This window comes from Elephantulus edwardii, unplaced genomic scaffold, assembly GCF_000299155.1.
Source record: "Elephantulus edwardii isolate Elephantulus edwardi_28Jun2011 unplaced genomic scaffold, EleEdw1.0 scaffold00085, whole genome shotgun sequence".
NCBI classification, from domain to species: Eukaryota; Metazoa; Chordata; class Mammalia; order Macroscelidea; family Macroscelididae; genus Elephantulus; species Elephantulus edwardii.
The window spans coordinates 5260820-5277856 of record NW_006399835.1 but is presented as its reverse complement, the minus strand read 5'-3'; the positions used below and the strand labels follow the sequence as shown (position 1 = coordinate 5277856).

The 17037-nt window shown below is 36.2% G+C and overlaps 1 protein-coding gene across 1 annotated transcript in view; it reads right to left on the bottom strand.

The window, feature by feature from the left end:
- CBLB (Cbl proto-oncogene B, E3 ubiquitin protein ligase) overlaps window positions 1–17037 on the bottom strand; it is a 326116-nt gene that overhangs the window by 143428 nt on the left and 165651 nt on the right. Inside the window, exon 4 of the mRNA XM_006890001.1 lies at window positions 9113–9269. Coding sequence (XP_006890063.1) covers window positions 9113–9269 — 157 coding nt within the window. The remainder of the gene's footprint in view (window positions 1–9112; window positions 9270–17037) is intronic.

The window sequence follows — 17037 nt, the reverse complement described above, 5'->3', positions numbered from 1 at the left end:
AAAAAGGGGGAAAGAAATTAATGACGTTAAATTAAGATGATTTGTCCTTCTATTCTCCCAAATGTTATTTTCAAAACCAGCTTATGTTGAAAGAAGTACCTCAGCTAGTCTGCCAAGAAATGTTCTTTTCTTCCTTGCCAGAACTTAAAACCATTTTTCTTTTTTATTTTCCTCCCCTCATAGTCTACTGGTACAATATACCCCTTATCCAAAGAATTCTGTCCTTATTCTGCCATATTTCATATTTTGCTCCCTATATCTGAACAATCCAGTCCCCTCTAGTATTGGGGGGAACTTAAAGAAGATCAACATCCCCAGGGAGAAGAAGTAAGATAGAAGGAAATTTCCTCATACTTCCAGTTCAGAATTTTAGTTCCTTCAACCAATCCAGCATGCATGCACTACCTAGAGAGCAAAGAGTAGAGGTGGTGGCACAGCAGAAAGAAGAGGGAATGAGGAACTTAGCCACTAGAAAATCTAATGACTCCACAGCATCTGGTCAAGTTCTGGCTAGATAACAAGAAAGGGGACCACAAGAAGAAAGATAATAAGCAGCGAGCAATCTTACTTGTCTCAGTCCCAAGATAACCTTCAACTTCATCTCCTAATCTCTGCTAACTCCTGTATAGCTGACGCTGGATTCCCTATTCCAGATTCCGAATTCTTAGAGTGTACCTTAGCCCCTCACAGATTCAACTCGGGTAAAACACCACGGCCTTCAATAACTTAGAACTAAAAGTCAAAGTCATATTCAAAGTCATCACCAGTGACATGAAACAGACTCACTGCTGGTTTCCAAAACTGAAAATTGCAAAGGAGGAGACTGCCCATGTTTTACTGCTGAGGATTCTGACTCTAAGAAAGGCACTACTTTGGGATTTGGAGCCCTACACCCTGTGGATTACACCATCGAAACTAGCAAGAACTAGAAGTTGTCGTTGTGTATCATGCAATCAGAAATCGACACAAAACTGACCCTCCAGCAAGTTTTGAGAGGCAGTAATCACAGGTGAAGAGACTGCCCAGCCTTCTCCCATGGAGGAGCTGGCCAATATGAACCACACTCCTTTGGGACTGCAGTGAAGGTTCCTACCACTAGGCCACTAGAGCGCCTTAGGCCACCAGTTATTGTTATGTACCATAGAGTCAGAACCGATCCATAGCTCATCCTCTCCTGGGCTTTCAGGGGCAGTTAAACTTATGGGAGATTATCTTTTTCCCAATGAGAAGCTGGTGGCCTTGAAACAAATGTTTTTGGGATTGCAGTGCAGCTTCTTGCCACTAGGCCATCAAAGCTCCCTTAGTCAACCAGTTGTTACTGTTGTTAAGTGCTGCTGAGTCATAGGTAACTCCTAGCAACCCTAGGAAGAAAAGACCTGAACACCTGTATAACTTTCATCTTTTCTCCAGGTTCATAGGGTTTCTGAGGCAAGCTCTTTTGGAAGTGGATGCCATTCCTGCTTCCAAGCTTGTTTTAATCAGGGAGCTCCACCAAACACTGTCCACCATGGGTAACCATTATCACATTTGACACACCAGTGTCACAGTGTTCAGCTTCAAAGCAACCACAAGTTACCTCTGTACAGCAAGTGGACATACCAGGGCTATACGACCAAGAAGAATGATCAAAACCAATTAAAAATAGCCATGAGGGCTGCGGATTAAACTCACCCAACTTTGGCTTGGTAGCATCACTTTCTGTCCACTAGGCCAACTGGTCTCTCTCTATGCTGCTGTTGTGTTCCTTCTGAAGATGAGAGAGGCCCTCCTAAGGTCCAGCTGAAACTGAGATTCACAACACACTGGCCCTTGGCACTCAGCCTACAGGCATGGCCAAACATTTCAGTATTTTACAATTCCAACACAGCCAAATGCTGACACACTCGGTGCCAGAGACCCCCAATTCATCTGGCAAGTCCCCTCTGCTGACTCTTAGTTGGGACAAAAAGAAATCCATAAGATCCCCAAGCATTCCACATATGTGTGTCCCTCCCGAAGACACAAGAGGCCCTCCTGAAGTTCGGCTGGAACCAAGACTCACAACACACTGGACTTCAGCCCTCACTACCAATTAATCACTCTCTTGTAGCAGAATATATGCTTTGGTGATTTCAGTAAAATATATGTATCTCCTATCTCCATATCTTTGCAATCTAAATGTGGAACAGATTATCTGGGAAGCTGGGCTCTAGAAGGAGAAATGTGGCATCAGGGTTAGAGGCAGACTCATCAACAACCTCCATTATGTAGATGACATGTCCCTGAGGACAACCTGAAACGCTTGCTGGAGAAGGTCAAGGACGGCAGCCTTCAATGCAGATTGAAGCTCAACATCAAGAAAACAAAGATTCTCACCACTGAGCTGATTGGAAGCATCATGACGGATGGGGATGAGATTGAGATTGTTAACAGCTTCAGTTTGCTTTTCTCTACCATCAACACTCTTGGTACCAGCAGCCAGGAAATTAAGACAAATTGCACTGCAGTTAGCTGTCAGAGAACTCTCCAAAGTACTGTAGAACAGTGATGTCAGTCTGGAGACTAAAGTGAGCCTGCTACAGGCCATGGTCTTTGTAATTACTTGCTATGCATCAAAAGCTGGATAATGACTAGGGATGACAGAAGGAGAATTCATGCCTCTAAGCTGTGGTGCTGGAGAAGAGGGCTGAATATACCATGGACTGCTAGGAAAACAAACAGGTTTGTCCTGGAGAGGGTGAAGCCAGGCTGCTCCTTGGAGGCAAAGATTCTGAAGCTTCATCTGACATACTTTGGACATGTTGCAAGGTGGGATCAGTCCTTGGAGAGGGACGTCATGGTTGGGAGGGTGGAGGGACAGCAAAAGAGAGGAAGACCCTTGATGAGATGGATTGATTCAGTGACTGGGGTAATCGAGGTAGATGTATCAGAGACAGCAAGATTGGCACAGGATAGGGCCGGGATTATGGCTGTTGTGCATGCATAGAGTCTTTATGGGTTGTAGGCAACTCAACGGCCCATAACAACAACAGTACACACACACACACACACACACACACACACACTTTCACCTTAAGAAAGCACTATTCAATATTTTTGAGTAATTTTTTTACAAAAATTATTTTATATTAGTTTGCTTACAAGTTCATATACATTTTGTTCCACACTATCCTTCATTCACACTGTGTTTCATATTCAATTTTAAAATGATATATTTTAACTATATTAAAAAGTACAGGTTAGCGACAATTTTATCATACATTAAAGCTGATGTATTAGAATACAGTCAAACATTTGAATATCAAACACAAAACCAAAGTAAACGTTAAGGAGGATTATTTTTAATTGTATTTTAGTTCTTAAAACTATCTTTAGTTTTATGTCTATGATTAACATGTATTTAAAGTGACCCGATATATTTTCATTAACCAGTCACATTTTGGGGATTTATATAAAAAAATATACAGAATAGCTTTGCCCATTCTCCTCTCCCATCCCACAGAAAACACATCAGATAAAAATGTTAGAGTAGTAAAGTTACCTGGTCTATTTTAGTAGAAGTAAAATTACGTGGTCTATTTTAAAGTGAAATAGATTGTAAGAAAATGTGCATACCTATTAAGTAACAGTTTATATCAACTTTTAGCTCATATTAAGTTATTCTCATACCTTTAACATATAACTTTGATACATTACAGCAAATAATACATTAAAAAGTACCATTCAAAAATGCATTCTTCCTTGAATGAACAGTTTATTGTTCTGTGCCACTGAGTTGCCTGCTACTCACAGCAACCCTGTGTACAATAGTTCTGAACCCAACTCTATCCTGAGCTAACCTCACTGTCTCTGACACAACTATCCCCATAACCCCAATCACTGAGTCACTCCATCTCATCAAGGGTCTTCCCCTCTTGCACTGTCCCTCCACCTTCTCAAGCATGATGTCCCTCTTCAAGGATTGGTCCCTCCTTGCAACATGCCCAAAGTATGTCAGGCGGAGCTTCAGAATCCTTGACTCCAAGGAACAGACTGGTTTCATTCACCCTCTTTGTTTGTACTCCTATCAGTCCATGGTCTTTTTCCAAGGACTGACCTCCACTAACAACATGCTCAAAGTATGTGAGATAAGTTTCACTACCCTTGCTTCTAAGGAGTACTTTGGACGCACTTTTCCCCAAGACATATTTGTTGGTACTTCTGGCAAGCTATGAGACATTTGGTGGTGTTCTCCAATACAACAATTCAAAAGCATTGCATTTGCTTCTGTCATTGTTCAACTTTCAGACGCATAGCAAATAAATTTGAAAGATGATGGCTTGACTCAGGCTCAGCTTAGGCTTTAGACTGACATCATTTTTCCTTAACAAGTAGGAAAGGTCCTTGATAGCAGATTTTCACAATGAAACATGTCTTTTGATTTCTTGACTGTCAGTACCAAGGGTGTTAATTATGGATCCAAGTTAAAGGAATTCATTAACAATTTTAATATTTTTCTCTGTTGATTATGATGCTGCCTATTGGCCCAGTGGTGAGGATTTCTGTTTATGTTGAAATGTAATTCATATTGAAGGTCATATTCTTTGATTTTCTGCAGTAACTATTTCATGTCCTTGACACTTTCAGCAAGCAAAATTGTGCAGTCTGCATAATGCAGGTTGTTGATGAGTCTTCCTCTCACACTGATGCCACATTCTTCTTCATACTGTCCAGTTTCTCTAATGATTTGCTCAACATAAGAGTTTGAATAGGTTAAGGAGGAAGTATGCACAGCCCTCGTGCACACCTTTGTTGATTTTATATCAGTCTTCCTTTGCTCTATTCAGACAACATCTTCCCTTGTGCCATGGCCTCTTCTGAATCTAGCCTGAATTTCTGGCAGTTTGCTGTCAGGATAATTATCAACAAAATTTTATTTACTTTTGATTTTAATGATATTGTTAGATGAGTTCCACTTTCTGTTGAATCATCTTTTATTGGAAATGGGAAAAAAAAGTATTATCTTTTCCCATTCTTTGGCCAGTAACTGTCTTCCAGATTTCTTGGTATAACCTGATGAGGACCTTCAGGGTTGCATCTGTTTCCTGAAGCACTTCAATTGGTATTCCATCAATTCCTTGAGCTATATTTTAGCCAATGCCTTCAGTGCAGCTTGAACTTCTTCTTACATTACTTTTGGTTCTTGATCATATACTACTGTTTTTAATTGGTTCCTCATGGACCAATTCTTTTTAGTAAAGTAATTCTGAGCCCTCCTTCCATCTTCTTTTGATATTTCCTGCATCATTCAAGCTTGTATCCATAGTATCCTTTAGTGTTGCCATTCAACTCTTGGATTTTTTTTTCCCTTCCAGTTCTTTTACCTTAAGAAATGCTGAGCAAGTTTGTCCTTTTTATTTTCTAACTCCAGCTCTTTGCACATTCCAAAATAAGACTTTGCTTTGTCTCCTAGAGTTGCTCTTTCAAGTATCTTGTTCTTCTCTTTTATCAGATGTCTTCCCTATATTTTGGCCTCTTCATGTACTAATGCACTTTTCAGAATCCCTTCTGACATCCATTTTTGTCTTTTTTTCTTACATGTCTATGTAAATGATCTTTTCTTTTCTTCATAGATGATATCCCTGATGTCATCCCACAACTCACCTGGTGTTTGATCATTAGTGTTCAATGCCATAAATCTATTTCTGAGATGGTTTTTAAATTCAAGTGCATAGACCCAAGTCTGTATTTTGGTTTCCATGGATTTGTTTTCATTTTATTAAGCTTCAATTTGAACTTGTATAGAAGTAACTGATAGTCAGTTCCACAGTCAGACCCTGGTTTTGTTTTGACTGCTGACACTGAGCTTTTGCAAAGATTTCCCTCACACCCCACTGATGGACTCAATCTGATATCAGCATGGTCTATTAAGTGAAGAATGTGTATAGCCACCATTGGTGCTTTTTAAAATAGGAATATTCAATGAATAAAAAATTGTACAAAAATAAAAGAATAGATATTGTGTTAAATGAATGGACTATCCAATCAGTAAAAGTATTTATATCTTTTTAAAAAGGGAATGTTCCATTCTGAAACAACAAAAATCAAATGTGATAGTCATTGTCCTAAAATATATCTTAATTCTTTAGAGAAGCACTAGTGGAAAACACATATTGTAAGGGAAGCAACTATAAAAAAATGAAAATAAATGAAATGAAAGTCAATATTCTGGAGAGTAGATTAATTTCTTTGCCAACAAAGACAGGTAGAATTATAATTTTTTAACTGTAATTAAGTAAAATGTATCCTTTAAGTATTATTTATCAGGCAAGCTGCCTTTTACTAACTTATTCTATTAATTCTTCAACTAAAGTTAATCCCATGAAACTTGTTTTCTTATATAAATCAATCACTCCAATCATTGTAGATACACACTCACTTGTGTCAAATTGAAACTAACTCATAGCTGGCCCTCCAGTAGGTTTGTTTGGTTTTGTTTTTTTTTCCCCCAGCAGGTTTCCAGAGGCTATAAATCACATGAGAAGAGGTTGGTTATCTTCAGAGGCTCATTCTTTGGTTTATTACTGAAACTCAAGGACTACTCTAACAGAGCTACCTCGCAAAGTCAGAAGAAAATTTTTATAACAAAGGAAATATGAAAATAAATAAATATACTGCAACATTGTTTACTAGCCATTGGCTATGAGTTGACTGTATAAGGCCTCATATTTAAAAAAGACATTTAATCACCAGTATGGGGCTGGAATCCAGATGGGAAGTATTCTCAAGTAGCCTGATTCTACAAAGGTTTTTATTTCTCTGTCAGACTCTGGGTGTACTGTCTACTAGCCATTGGCTGTAAGTTGACTGTATTCACTCTTTTATTTTAAAAGCCATTTGGTTTTAATTGTTTTTGGGTCATTCTTCTAAGTGGTACAGTACTGGTCTGTCCATTTGCTGTACAAAGGTAACTCGAGGTTGCTGTGATACTAAACACTGTGACACTGATGTGTTAAATGTCATAATGGTTACCCATGGTGCACTGTGATTGGTGGAGGTTCGTGATTAAAACAAGCTTAGATGGGAGTGGATGCCACTCCTGTAGCTTGCCTCTGGAAACTATGAACTTGAAGAAACGATGAAAGTTATACAGTTGTTCTGGTCTTTTGTTCATAGGGTCTCTATGAGTCATCTACAACTCAAAAGCACTTAACAACAAAAACAACAACTCCAACATTTGTTGAAAGCGTGCTTGAAACACAGATAATATTACTTGAGATTTAATTTGAGAATAACAAAGCTCAGGCCAGAATAAGCACTTTTATTTCAATTGATCTCACTATATATGGAACACTAGTGGCATAGTTTGTAGGGAAGTGCTCTGAAGCATCAAAGGCAGCATCTCTCTGACATTTTAAATCCATCATTGGCTCTAAGGAAGAAACACATACAATCTCCTTCTGTGTGTTTTACAACCTCCAGAAAGCTACTGAAGAGTCAACCATGAGTTGGTTCTAACTCAAAAACAATGAGTTTAATATAATTTACACCAACAGAAAGTTTTAGGAGGACTCTCTTATTTTGGACTACTAATATTGAATTGCTATTTCTATTTTCTATTTCCCTATTTATCTATGGTAGGGGATAAAGTAGAAGGGAGAAGATGGAATATACCTCCAGTAACTACATACAGAAAAATAAAACTAACCAACCAAAAGCTCAATGCCCACTGTCATTCAGTTAATGGCAACTCAGAGAGATCCTCTTGGATAGAGATAAACTACTCCTTAGGGTTACTAAACTTTTGTATCATCATGGAAGCTGATTACAACTTTTTTCCCCATGGAGCAGAAGATGGTTACAAATGGCTAACATTTATATTAGTAGTTGAGCACTTAACTACCGAGCTACCAGGACTCTCCTCATTCATTGCTGGTGGGAATGTAAAATTCTACAATCATTAAGGAAGGTGGTCTAGTGCTTTCTCAAAAAATCAGAAAATATCATTTGACTCAAATATCCCACCACTGGGAATATACTCTAAAGAAACCAGAGCCATGACACAAACAGATATATGAGTAATCATGTTAACTGGACACAGGCTGGCATCCACTTCCTAAACAACATGCCTCCAGAAACTCTAAGAACTTTGATAAGTGTTGACTGCGACCATATGAAGCTTTAGGCCTTCTGTTCATAGGGTCGCTACGAGTCATGCTCGACTTGAAGGCAGTCAACAAGAACAGGAACAAGAGCAACATGTTAATTGTTGCATTATTCATAACAGCAAAGAAATAGAAACACCTCAACTGCCTATCAATCAATAAATAGACAGAAAAAATATGGTTCACCCATACAATGGAATATTATGCAGCACTAAAAACTGATGTACTTGTAAAACATTACACAACATGAATGAGTCTACAGGATATTATGCTGAGTGAAATATCTCAGTAGTAAATGGACATATATGACAAATACCACTGTTTTAACATAGAGTTAACATTAGGGAGAAAAGAGTGAATAATGAACACTGCGCTGGAACAGATGAGGGAAAGGACTGTCTGAAAGGAACATATAATAGGCATTATATGTGTATTATAATTAACAATCTGGAACAAGTGATGCATTACACAGTGGACTGGGGGAAGGGAGGAGGAAGGAAAAAAATGTGCAGAAATGAATTAGTGAAAATTCAAATTTTCCACAAACTTTTGTTTAAATAATTTTTTTTTAAAAAGGAAACTCAACAGGGAGATTAAAGGTCCTAGTTAAACTGACAAGTAACTATGAGGATGAGACTGACACAAAGCAAGAAACTCACTTTAAACTTAAAGCAACTCATGAAAACTTAACACTAGTGTCTTATTTTAAAATGAAAGGCTACCAAGCCTGAGACTATCTGTTGTGTGTTATGTATGTGTGTGCAATTGTCCATATTTGAGTGTGCATGTGTGGTAGAGTGCTAGAGAGGAAGGGATGGAGGCAAGAAGAGAGGGAGAGATAGGAGGGAAAGTGAGAGAAAGGAGGGGGGGGAAGGGAGAGGAAAGTATAAGGAGAATAAAGAGGACGAAGCAAAAGAGGAGGAGGAGGGAGGAACAGAAAGACCGAAGGAGAGAAGGAATGAAGAACAGACATATCAAAGAACACTTACCTGAAATAACCTTGTAAAAATATCAAATTCAAAAACTGAAATATAATCATTGCAAGTTAGATCAATTGTTGATTTTAGAGCCATTGCTTCCAAACCAGAACTAATTTGATGGACTTCATGAAGGCACTGTCTGAATACTTTCCATGGTACAATAGTTCTATCAAAAATAAAGAAGAAAAGAATAATTGAATAAAGCAATATTTAAGACATACTTCTTTTCAAACAGCACAATTTAATCATAATATTAATATGGTTACATTTGTATTAAAAGGCAAATAGTTGAGAAAATTATTCATAGTTCAGAATGCATGTAACTGTGTCTGCTAACTGGATTATTTTCCATTTACAAACAATATGATAAAGATATAAAAGAACGTTTCACTCAAAGAATTTGTGGCTATTGAGAGATCTCCAAGAAATACATAAGAAAGATTTATGACAGAACTTCTTCATTTGTGTACAAAAGGTTAATCATAAATTCTTCCTGTGGGGCATTTCTACTTTCAAATGGGTTTGTATGAGTTAGAGTTTATTCAGTGGTCCATAACAAGAACTATTCTGAAAACAGTTATAAAATGATGGGCCCCTATAATAGTTGGACTTGCTTAGTCATTGTATAGAAGAGTGCATCTACCACTTCAAGATGGTTAAGGTGAAAAGTTGTCAAGATTTTTCTATCATCATTTCAACCTTTTGTGTAGAGATGAAGGCATATGTCTGTCATCTAACCTTTAATATTAATGAGAAAGAAATAAGCAGGCTATCTTATGAGCATATATTCTATATTTATGGACTGATTCCTTAAATATCGTGTACCAACTTTTAAAACTGATAATGCAATGTATTTAAATAGTTCAACAGTTTAGAATCACACTGAAATGTATTCAGAAAAAATTTTTTTCTTTCCCAAGTCATCTTCTACCTGAATGGTTTGCAAGATGCAGCATCTCCACTCTATCATGAAAACAGGAAATACTCATCATTCATTTTTAAGTTAACCTTTTGGTTTTTAGGATGTTAGCTGCTTATTCCTGAGCCAGCAGGGAAAAAAAATCCAATAGTTTTTAATTATAATTTCCATATCATGATAGCATAAAACGTTATAGACACCTTCTTATAAGACTGCAAGTACACAGATCTTAGTATTTTCCTTACTTGCACTTATTTTTTTAAACCTGATCTTCTTGAGCAATGACATAAACAGACCAAATGCCAAGAGAACTAACAAATCTGTCCCAGATAGGGTGAAATCAAGATATTCCTTGGAGGCAAGAATTTTAAGACTCCGTCTTAAATTCTTTGAACATGTAACCAGGAGAGGACGGTCTTTAGAGAAGGCTATCATGCTTGGATGGGTTGACGGACAGTGCAGGAGAAGAAGACCCTAGCTGTGTCAGAGACAGTGAAATTGGTCCAGCAGAGAGCAGGGTTCAGAACTATTTGCATAGGGTTGCTATGAGTTGTAGTCAACTCAACAGCATATAACAACATACAGATTTCCTGCTAGGCACCATCCTATGCCTGTCCTCTCAGAAATGCATCACCATAAACATACAACTTTCATATAATTTCTGTACTTACCTAAACTACTGATTGTCAAATTTTTATCAATTGGAATCAACTGAAGGGCTTTATAAAGTGTTTGCTAAGATTCGACCCTCAATATTCTCATTAACTAGAACCCAGGTGGGGGCCTAAGAACCAACTTTCTCATAGGTTCCCTGGTAACACTGAAATTGCTAATTGGAGGGTTATATTTTGGGAATCAAATACTGCATTTATTAGTTAATAAAACAAAGTATCATGGGGAAATATAATGATGAAAATATATCACCTCTGCCTTTGCAGAAGACACTCTTCAGAAGAAAAAATAAGACATACGGATAAAGAATCAGGTGGTTTTATAGGAATTACTGATTGCCGAATACACAATAGGATTTCTGGGAGTGGAAGAATGATGGTAGGACGTAAAAGAAATGAGTGTTGAGGTAGGCTTATGAAACTTTGGTGTTCATTTGAAATTTTAGGCTTTATGTATCATTAAAAGAAAAAAAATGGGTCTTAATACCTCAAAAGGCTTTTCTCTATGTATGAAAACAACAGGAAACCACAGAGAACTGAAGAAAGATACCACATCAGATGCCATTTAGAAGAAACATACGTCAGTCTCTGATTAAGGTTAACAAAATGATGCTGTACTAAAAAGAACTAAAAAAATATTTAATAATGTTAGAACACTATTGTCTTATGCTGAGAAATGTGAACATACAATTATACCTAGTTTTATTACAGTTATTATTGTACATAAGAAACACATTTTCAAATTTAAATTAAATTTTAAAATATTTAACACCCAGAAAGCTAGGTATCATAATACTAAAAGTAAAAATTTAAAAATTAAACAACTACAGTCTACTGGTGTTAAGAATCACTATCTGTTGTATATAAAAGTTACGGGGAATTTTTTTGGTGCATGAAATAAGCAATTACATTTCTCCCAATCAGATTTTTTAATATCTGTTAAATCCATAACAAATACTAACCATAGTAGCATTTAAAATACTTACAAACTAACAATAATTTCCTAAAGAAAACTAGAATCAATGTTCAAATTTCTAAAATTTTAATCTAACAAACCACTTTAAATAATCATTTACAAAAGGATCAAGCTATATTTACATAGGACTTTATAAATAAGATTTGGTACAGTTTGCTTATAATATTGAAAGCCCAAGAACACACTCACTGGAACAATAATTAAGGGTAGTGTTAGCATGAATAAAAGGTAATCCATGATTAATGTACATATACAATTTGTACAACAAATATCTGTAATGTTATCAGCTAATAAAGAAATCTTACCATGAACAGAGTTTGAGTGGAAGAGTGTAAGTGTGCATTTATGTTGGGGGTTGTTTCATGTTTGAAGAGCAAATATGCAATAAGTTGACTTAAAAAAGAAAACAAATGCATATTTTCAAAAAATATTCATACTTCATATTTGACATTTTAAAGCAAAAATGACAAATTTCTAGCCATTATATTCTTCCTGAGAGGTATGGACAAAGGATAATGAAAATAGTTTTTGCACCTTTGATTAAACTACACCAACAAGAGAGAGTGGTGGTTTCTATTACCGTTTCCCTCAGAGAACAAGCAAGAGAAAATATCGATGGCAATTTTTTTAAAGAATTTTTTTTAAGTGCAGAATGGTCAATTTTTTGACAGATAACTTAGAATATAAAAGGGACAAAGGGAAGGGGAAAAGAAAAAAGGAATAAAACATGAAAGATCTGACTACACTTTAAGCTCTTATCAACACAGAAGTATTTTATTCTGTTTTCTTGTCTTTTTTGCTACAAGAGGAATTAATTCCTGAAGGCACACCGTGTGAGCCCACCAGCTGCTCCACAGGAGAAGGAAGGGTAATCTCCTCCCATGTGATTATCTGCCTCTGAAAACCCACTGAAGGGTTTGTTTGCTATGGATCGTTTCCAACTCTGCAGTACAAAACAACTAGGTTCAATAAAATAAAATTAGGTAACTCAATCTAGAAAAGAATGCAAGACAAACAGGTGGCTAGAAATTTGTAATGATATCCTTTCAGAATCTTTAGATTTTCAGAATGGAGTCCTTGAATGGAACAAATTGATTAAATGTTTATCAAAAGGTTAGTGGTTCAAGTCCACACAGAGATACTTCTAAAGAAAAATCTGCTGATCTATTTGTAAAAAACTGTACATGGAAAACTCTAGGAAGCACGGTTCTACTCTGACACAGGTAAGGGTGCCATGAATCTCAAATTATTAAATGCCAACAGGTTTTAGGTTTAGATTACCAGTAAAATTAAAAGTAGTTATGTTTGACAGTAAGCCATTACCAAGTTGAGTACTCCATATGTGTTACCTATCACACTCATAATATATGAGACATATTACCTCATATAGTGCCTAACGTATGTTGTTATTATTGTGTTCCATTAAGTTGTAACCAACCCATAGCTGCCCCTCTGGGTGGGTTTTCAGAGACAGTTAATTGGACAGGAAGAGATTTCCCATCTTCCTCCTTCGGAACAGCTGGTGGATTCGAATTGTGTGCTATCAGGATTGCAGAGCAGCTTCTTGCCACTAGGCCACCAGTGCTCTCTACCTAAAGTATAGATCTTCATTATAAAAATGAGAAATGGAGGCTTAGAGAGATTGTAACAGAAGAATTTTCTAAGTGGCACATTAGAACACAATTATAAGTAAGAGATCCTACCTAATAGGAATGAATCACAATCAATTAAATAGACATATATAAAGTAATAATGCTGATAATGTGTTAAGATAATAATTTTAAAAGATGCTTGTCACATGAGAATCCAAATATCCTGGTTTCCCTGAGGATACAGTTTACGTCCTACTCACATTTGCCCAGAACATACAATTTATGTTACATTTTGCCAAAGGAAGCAGAGAAGTGTTTCATGGGAGAGAAGTCCAGAGATTTGATTATGCTAGCACTAACACAAAAAAACTCTGGATAATTTTAAAAAGGGAATGTTCTGTTCATACAATGTCATGATAGGTAAGAATTTGATATTATAAGGCAATTTTGTAAATAGGTTATAAAAGGGTTCTAATCTGACCCTCAATGATACGAGCTGGCACAATGGCTACAGTACTGGGTTCTAACACAGCAAAAAATATTGTGAGGCTAGTGTTAGAACATGCCGCATGTTGTTTTACTGTTCAATCTGTGTCTTCCTCTCTCTGTAAAAAACTGGAGGATGTACCGAATTCTAATTTTTAAATTCTCAAATTTAAGACAATATTAAAAGGACTGGGAGACAGAAAATGCTGACAGTTTGTTTTTTAAAAGGTAAAACAGTTTCACTGAACCAGCAGTATAAAAGGCTAGTGCCAAAATCAACTCATAGTAAACAGTCAATTCTGACTCACAGTGACGCTCCAGGATGGAGTAGCACTGCCTCACAGGGTTTCATGGCTGTTCTGAAAACAGACTGACTTACCTTTTTCCCCAGACAGTGGCTGATGGGTTTAAACTTTCAACTTTAAGTTAGTAGCTGAGTGCTTAACCTTTGCACCACTCAGGTGCCTATAAAAATTATAGGGTTTTGGGGTGCTTTGTTGTTGGTTTTCTTTGTAGCAAACATTGCATAAAATAAACACTGTTTGGAAACAAAACCTTTTAAATACTTTTAATGTGAATTAGAATGTACACATTTCTAGAAGGTAACATTGCAGCACATTTAAAGTCTACACATTTTGATCCAGGAAATGTACTTCTAGAAAACTAGTACATAGGCACTGCAAAGATCCATCTACAAGTCTTCTGTAGCACTGTATTTAATAGAAAAATGTTAAAAAAAATCCTATAGCAATAGTGGGTCTAATTATTGTGTACTTACACACTGTAATATTTATAAAAATGATAAAAAATATTAATAGCCATGGAAAAGTATCTTCACTATTTTGGTGGAGCATTTTAAAAATTGCATGTTCTTTATAATGCAATGTTAAAAAGTATACAAACTGCTTGGAGAGTTCAACACAAAGTTTACCAATAAAAACTAGATTTTGGTAGAATACGAAATATTTTTTTATTTTCTTAGATTATTCTAGTCTTTAATTAACCCTAAATTTTAAATGGGCTTGGTGCATGAAAGTAATAAAAGGTATACTAAAACAATGTCTGTTATCAGATCTGGCTGATAGCTGACACTCTAGCAGTTTTCAGAAGCAGTTGCATTGGAGAAGATTATCCATCTTTCTCCCATGAAGCAAATGGTGAGTTCTAACTACAAGCCTTTGAGTTGACAGCACAATTGCTTATCACTAAGCCACTAGTTTGAGTTCGCAGCATAACTCCTTACCATTATGCCACCAGTTGTGTTGTCATGTACTACTGAATTGGAATCAACTCATAACTGACCTTCCAGAGGGTTTTCAGAGGCAGTAAATTGCAAACTAGTGTCTAGTATATATTAATAAGAAAACAATATATAAATTAGAGAAGGTTTTACATACGATATGATTATAGATAATAAAGATTCACAGATTACCTTAGGAAAAAATTGGTAGATAGAGTGGATAGAGGCTAATTTACATAAATCAGTTGTATTCCTAAATACTAAAAATACATAATTAACACGTAAGACTACATAGGGAGCTCTTGTGGTCTTGTGACAAGAAGCTGTGCTGCAATCCCAAAGGCATGTGGTTTGAGGCCACAAGCTACTCTGCAGGAAAAGGATGGGTAAAATATAAGACTAAAAAATATTGACTGTTACAATGGCATAAAAATAAAAGAGCAAATAAAGATAATGCAAACAAACTGTGCAAGGGCACAGTAGCAATGTACATACATGTCATCAGTGACATGAAACATATAAAGAAAAATACTTCTTTAAAAAATTAGCAGATTAAATATTGTAAAAATATCCACTGTCCTCAAATGCAACCTCAACAGACTCAATACAATCCGAAAATCCTATTGGACATTTTGTGTGTGTGTGTTAGTTGTTAGGTGTTGTCAAGGTACAAACTCACTGCTATCAAGATGCAACCATCTCAGCTGACCTTCCAAAGTTTTTCCGAGGTTGTAAACAGCACAAGGGGACACTGCCACCTTCCTTCCCTGAAGTAGCTAGCTGATCTGAACGGTTTCCCTTTGAGTTGGCAGTGCAACACCTTACTCATTAAGCATAGGAAGAGGCCGTAAGAGCTACCCTGTCACTGAGGTACAGGAGTTGACAAGCCTATTCGAAACTTCATAGGAAAATGCAAAGAGTGAAGAATAATCAAAACAATCTTAGCTAAGAACAGCAATAACAAGCTTCTCCTTTTCATTAACTGAGTTAGAGTGGTACTGATGGTGGCAGTTGCTTATAATCCATTTCAGCTAAGAAATTTAAAATTTAATTTTAAATGCAAAGATATCTTTTATTTATGTTTACTAATTCCTCTCTTTAAATTTTACCTAAATTTGCCAGAAAATTCACTTTACTTGACAAAGAAGTTAAATGTCAACATTTTTAAATTCAAACTACCTTTCTTCGGGAACATAATAAGCTGTTCACAAGATACTTGCTACTTTGAGTTTACTATGAGTGCAATGCTCTATAATTAAGAGTTCTATGATCCTTACAGACTGTTGATATTTGGTTTATACTTATTTCTTAAATCCAATCTTCATTTAAATTACTATTTCTTAAAGGTTATGAAAGAACAGCATTCTAACTAAACTATCACTGTTTCTCCATTAATAAGATAAAAACAACTGCTTCCCTGCAACCTACAGAGAACGTGTATAAAAAATATTTTTGTAAAAGTAACTGCCTTACCAACACTCCTTTTTTCAGTAAAATGTTAAACTATGGTTACCAATATATTCACAATTAAACTCACTGATTCCTCCTCTGAATATTTCTGGCATAAAAGCTAGGTATTTGTAATAAAATGAGGGTGTTTTTTTTTTTTTAATACAAAGTGACAGCTTTTTCTTCAGAATGCACACAAATATTATTCCTCTATTACTTTCCCATATTATTTCCATAGCCATATGTGAAAGGAGCAGCTTCAACACACGAATGGCTGCGTCTGACCCACTTCAAAAATGGGAACTCACCCCATCGTTAATATCCACAGCAGCAAATAGCTGCCAAGAAGTGCCACCTCCCATGCTCCTGCACCTATTTCTAACAATCGTATGGGTTCAATATTAATTTTTGACTCACAGACATTACTCATATTTGTAGTATCAAACATTGGGAAATAGGCTTGAGAGTGGGAGAGGCAAAGAATATCTCACAATATGAGTCCAAGTTTAGCCTAGCAGTCCCAAACCAGATTAACAGCAAAACACAATTCCTTAATTAGTAAAAGTCCTGGTTTCAGTATAACAGTCATATCAAAGTCATC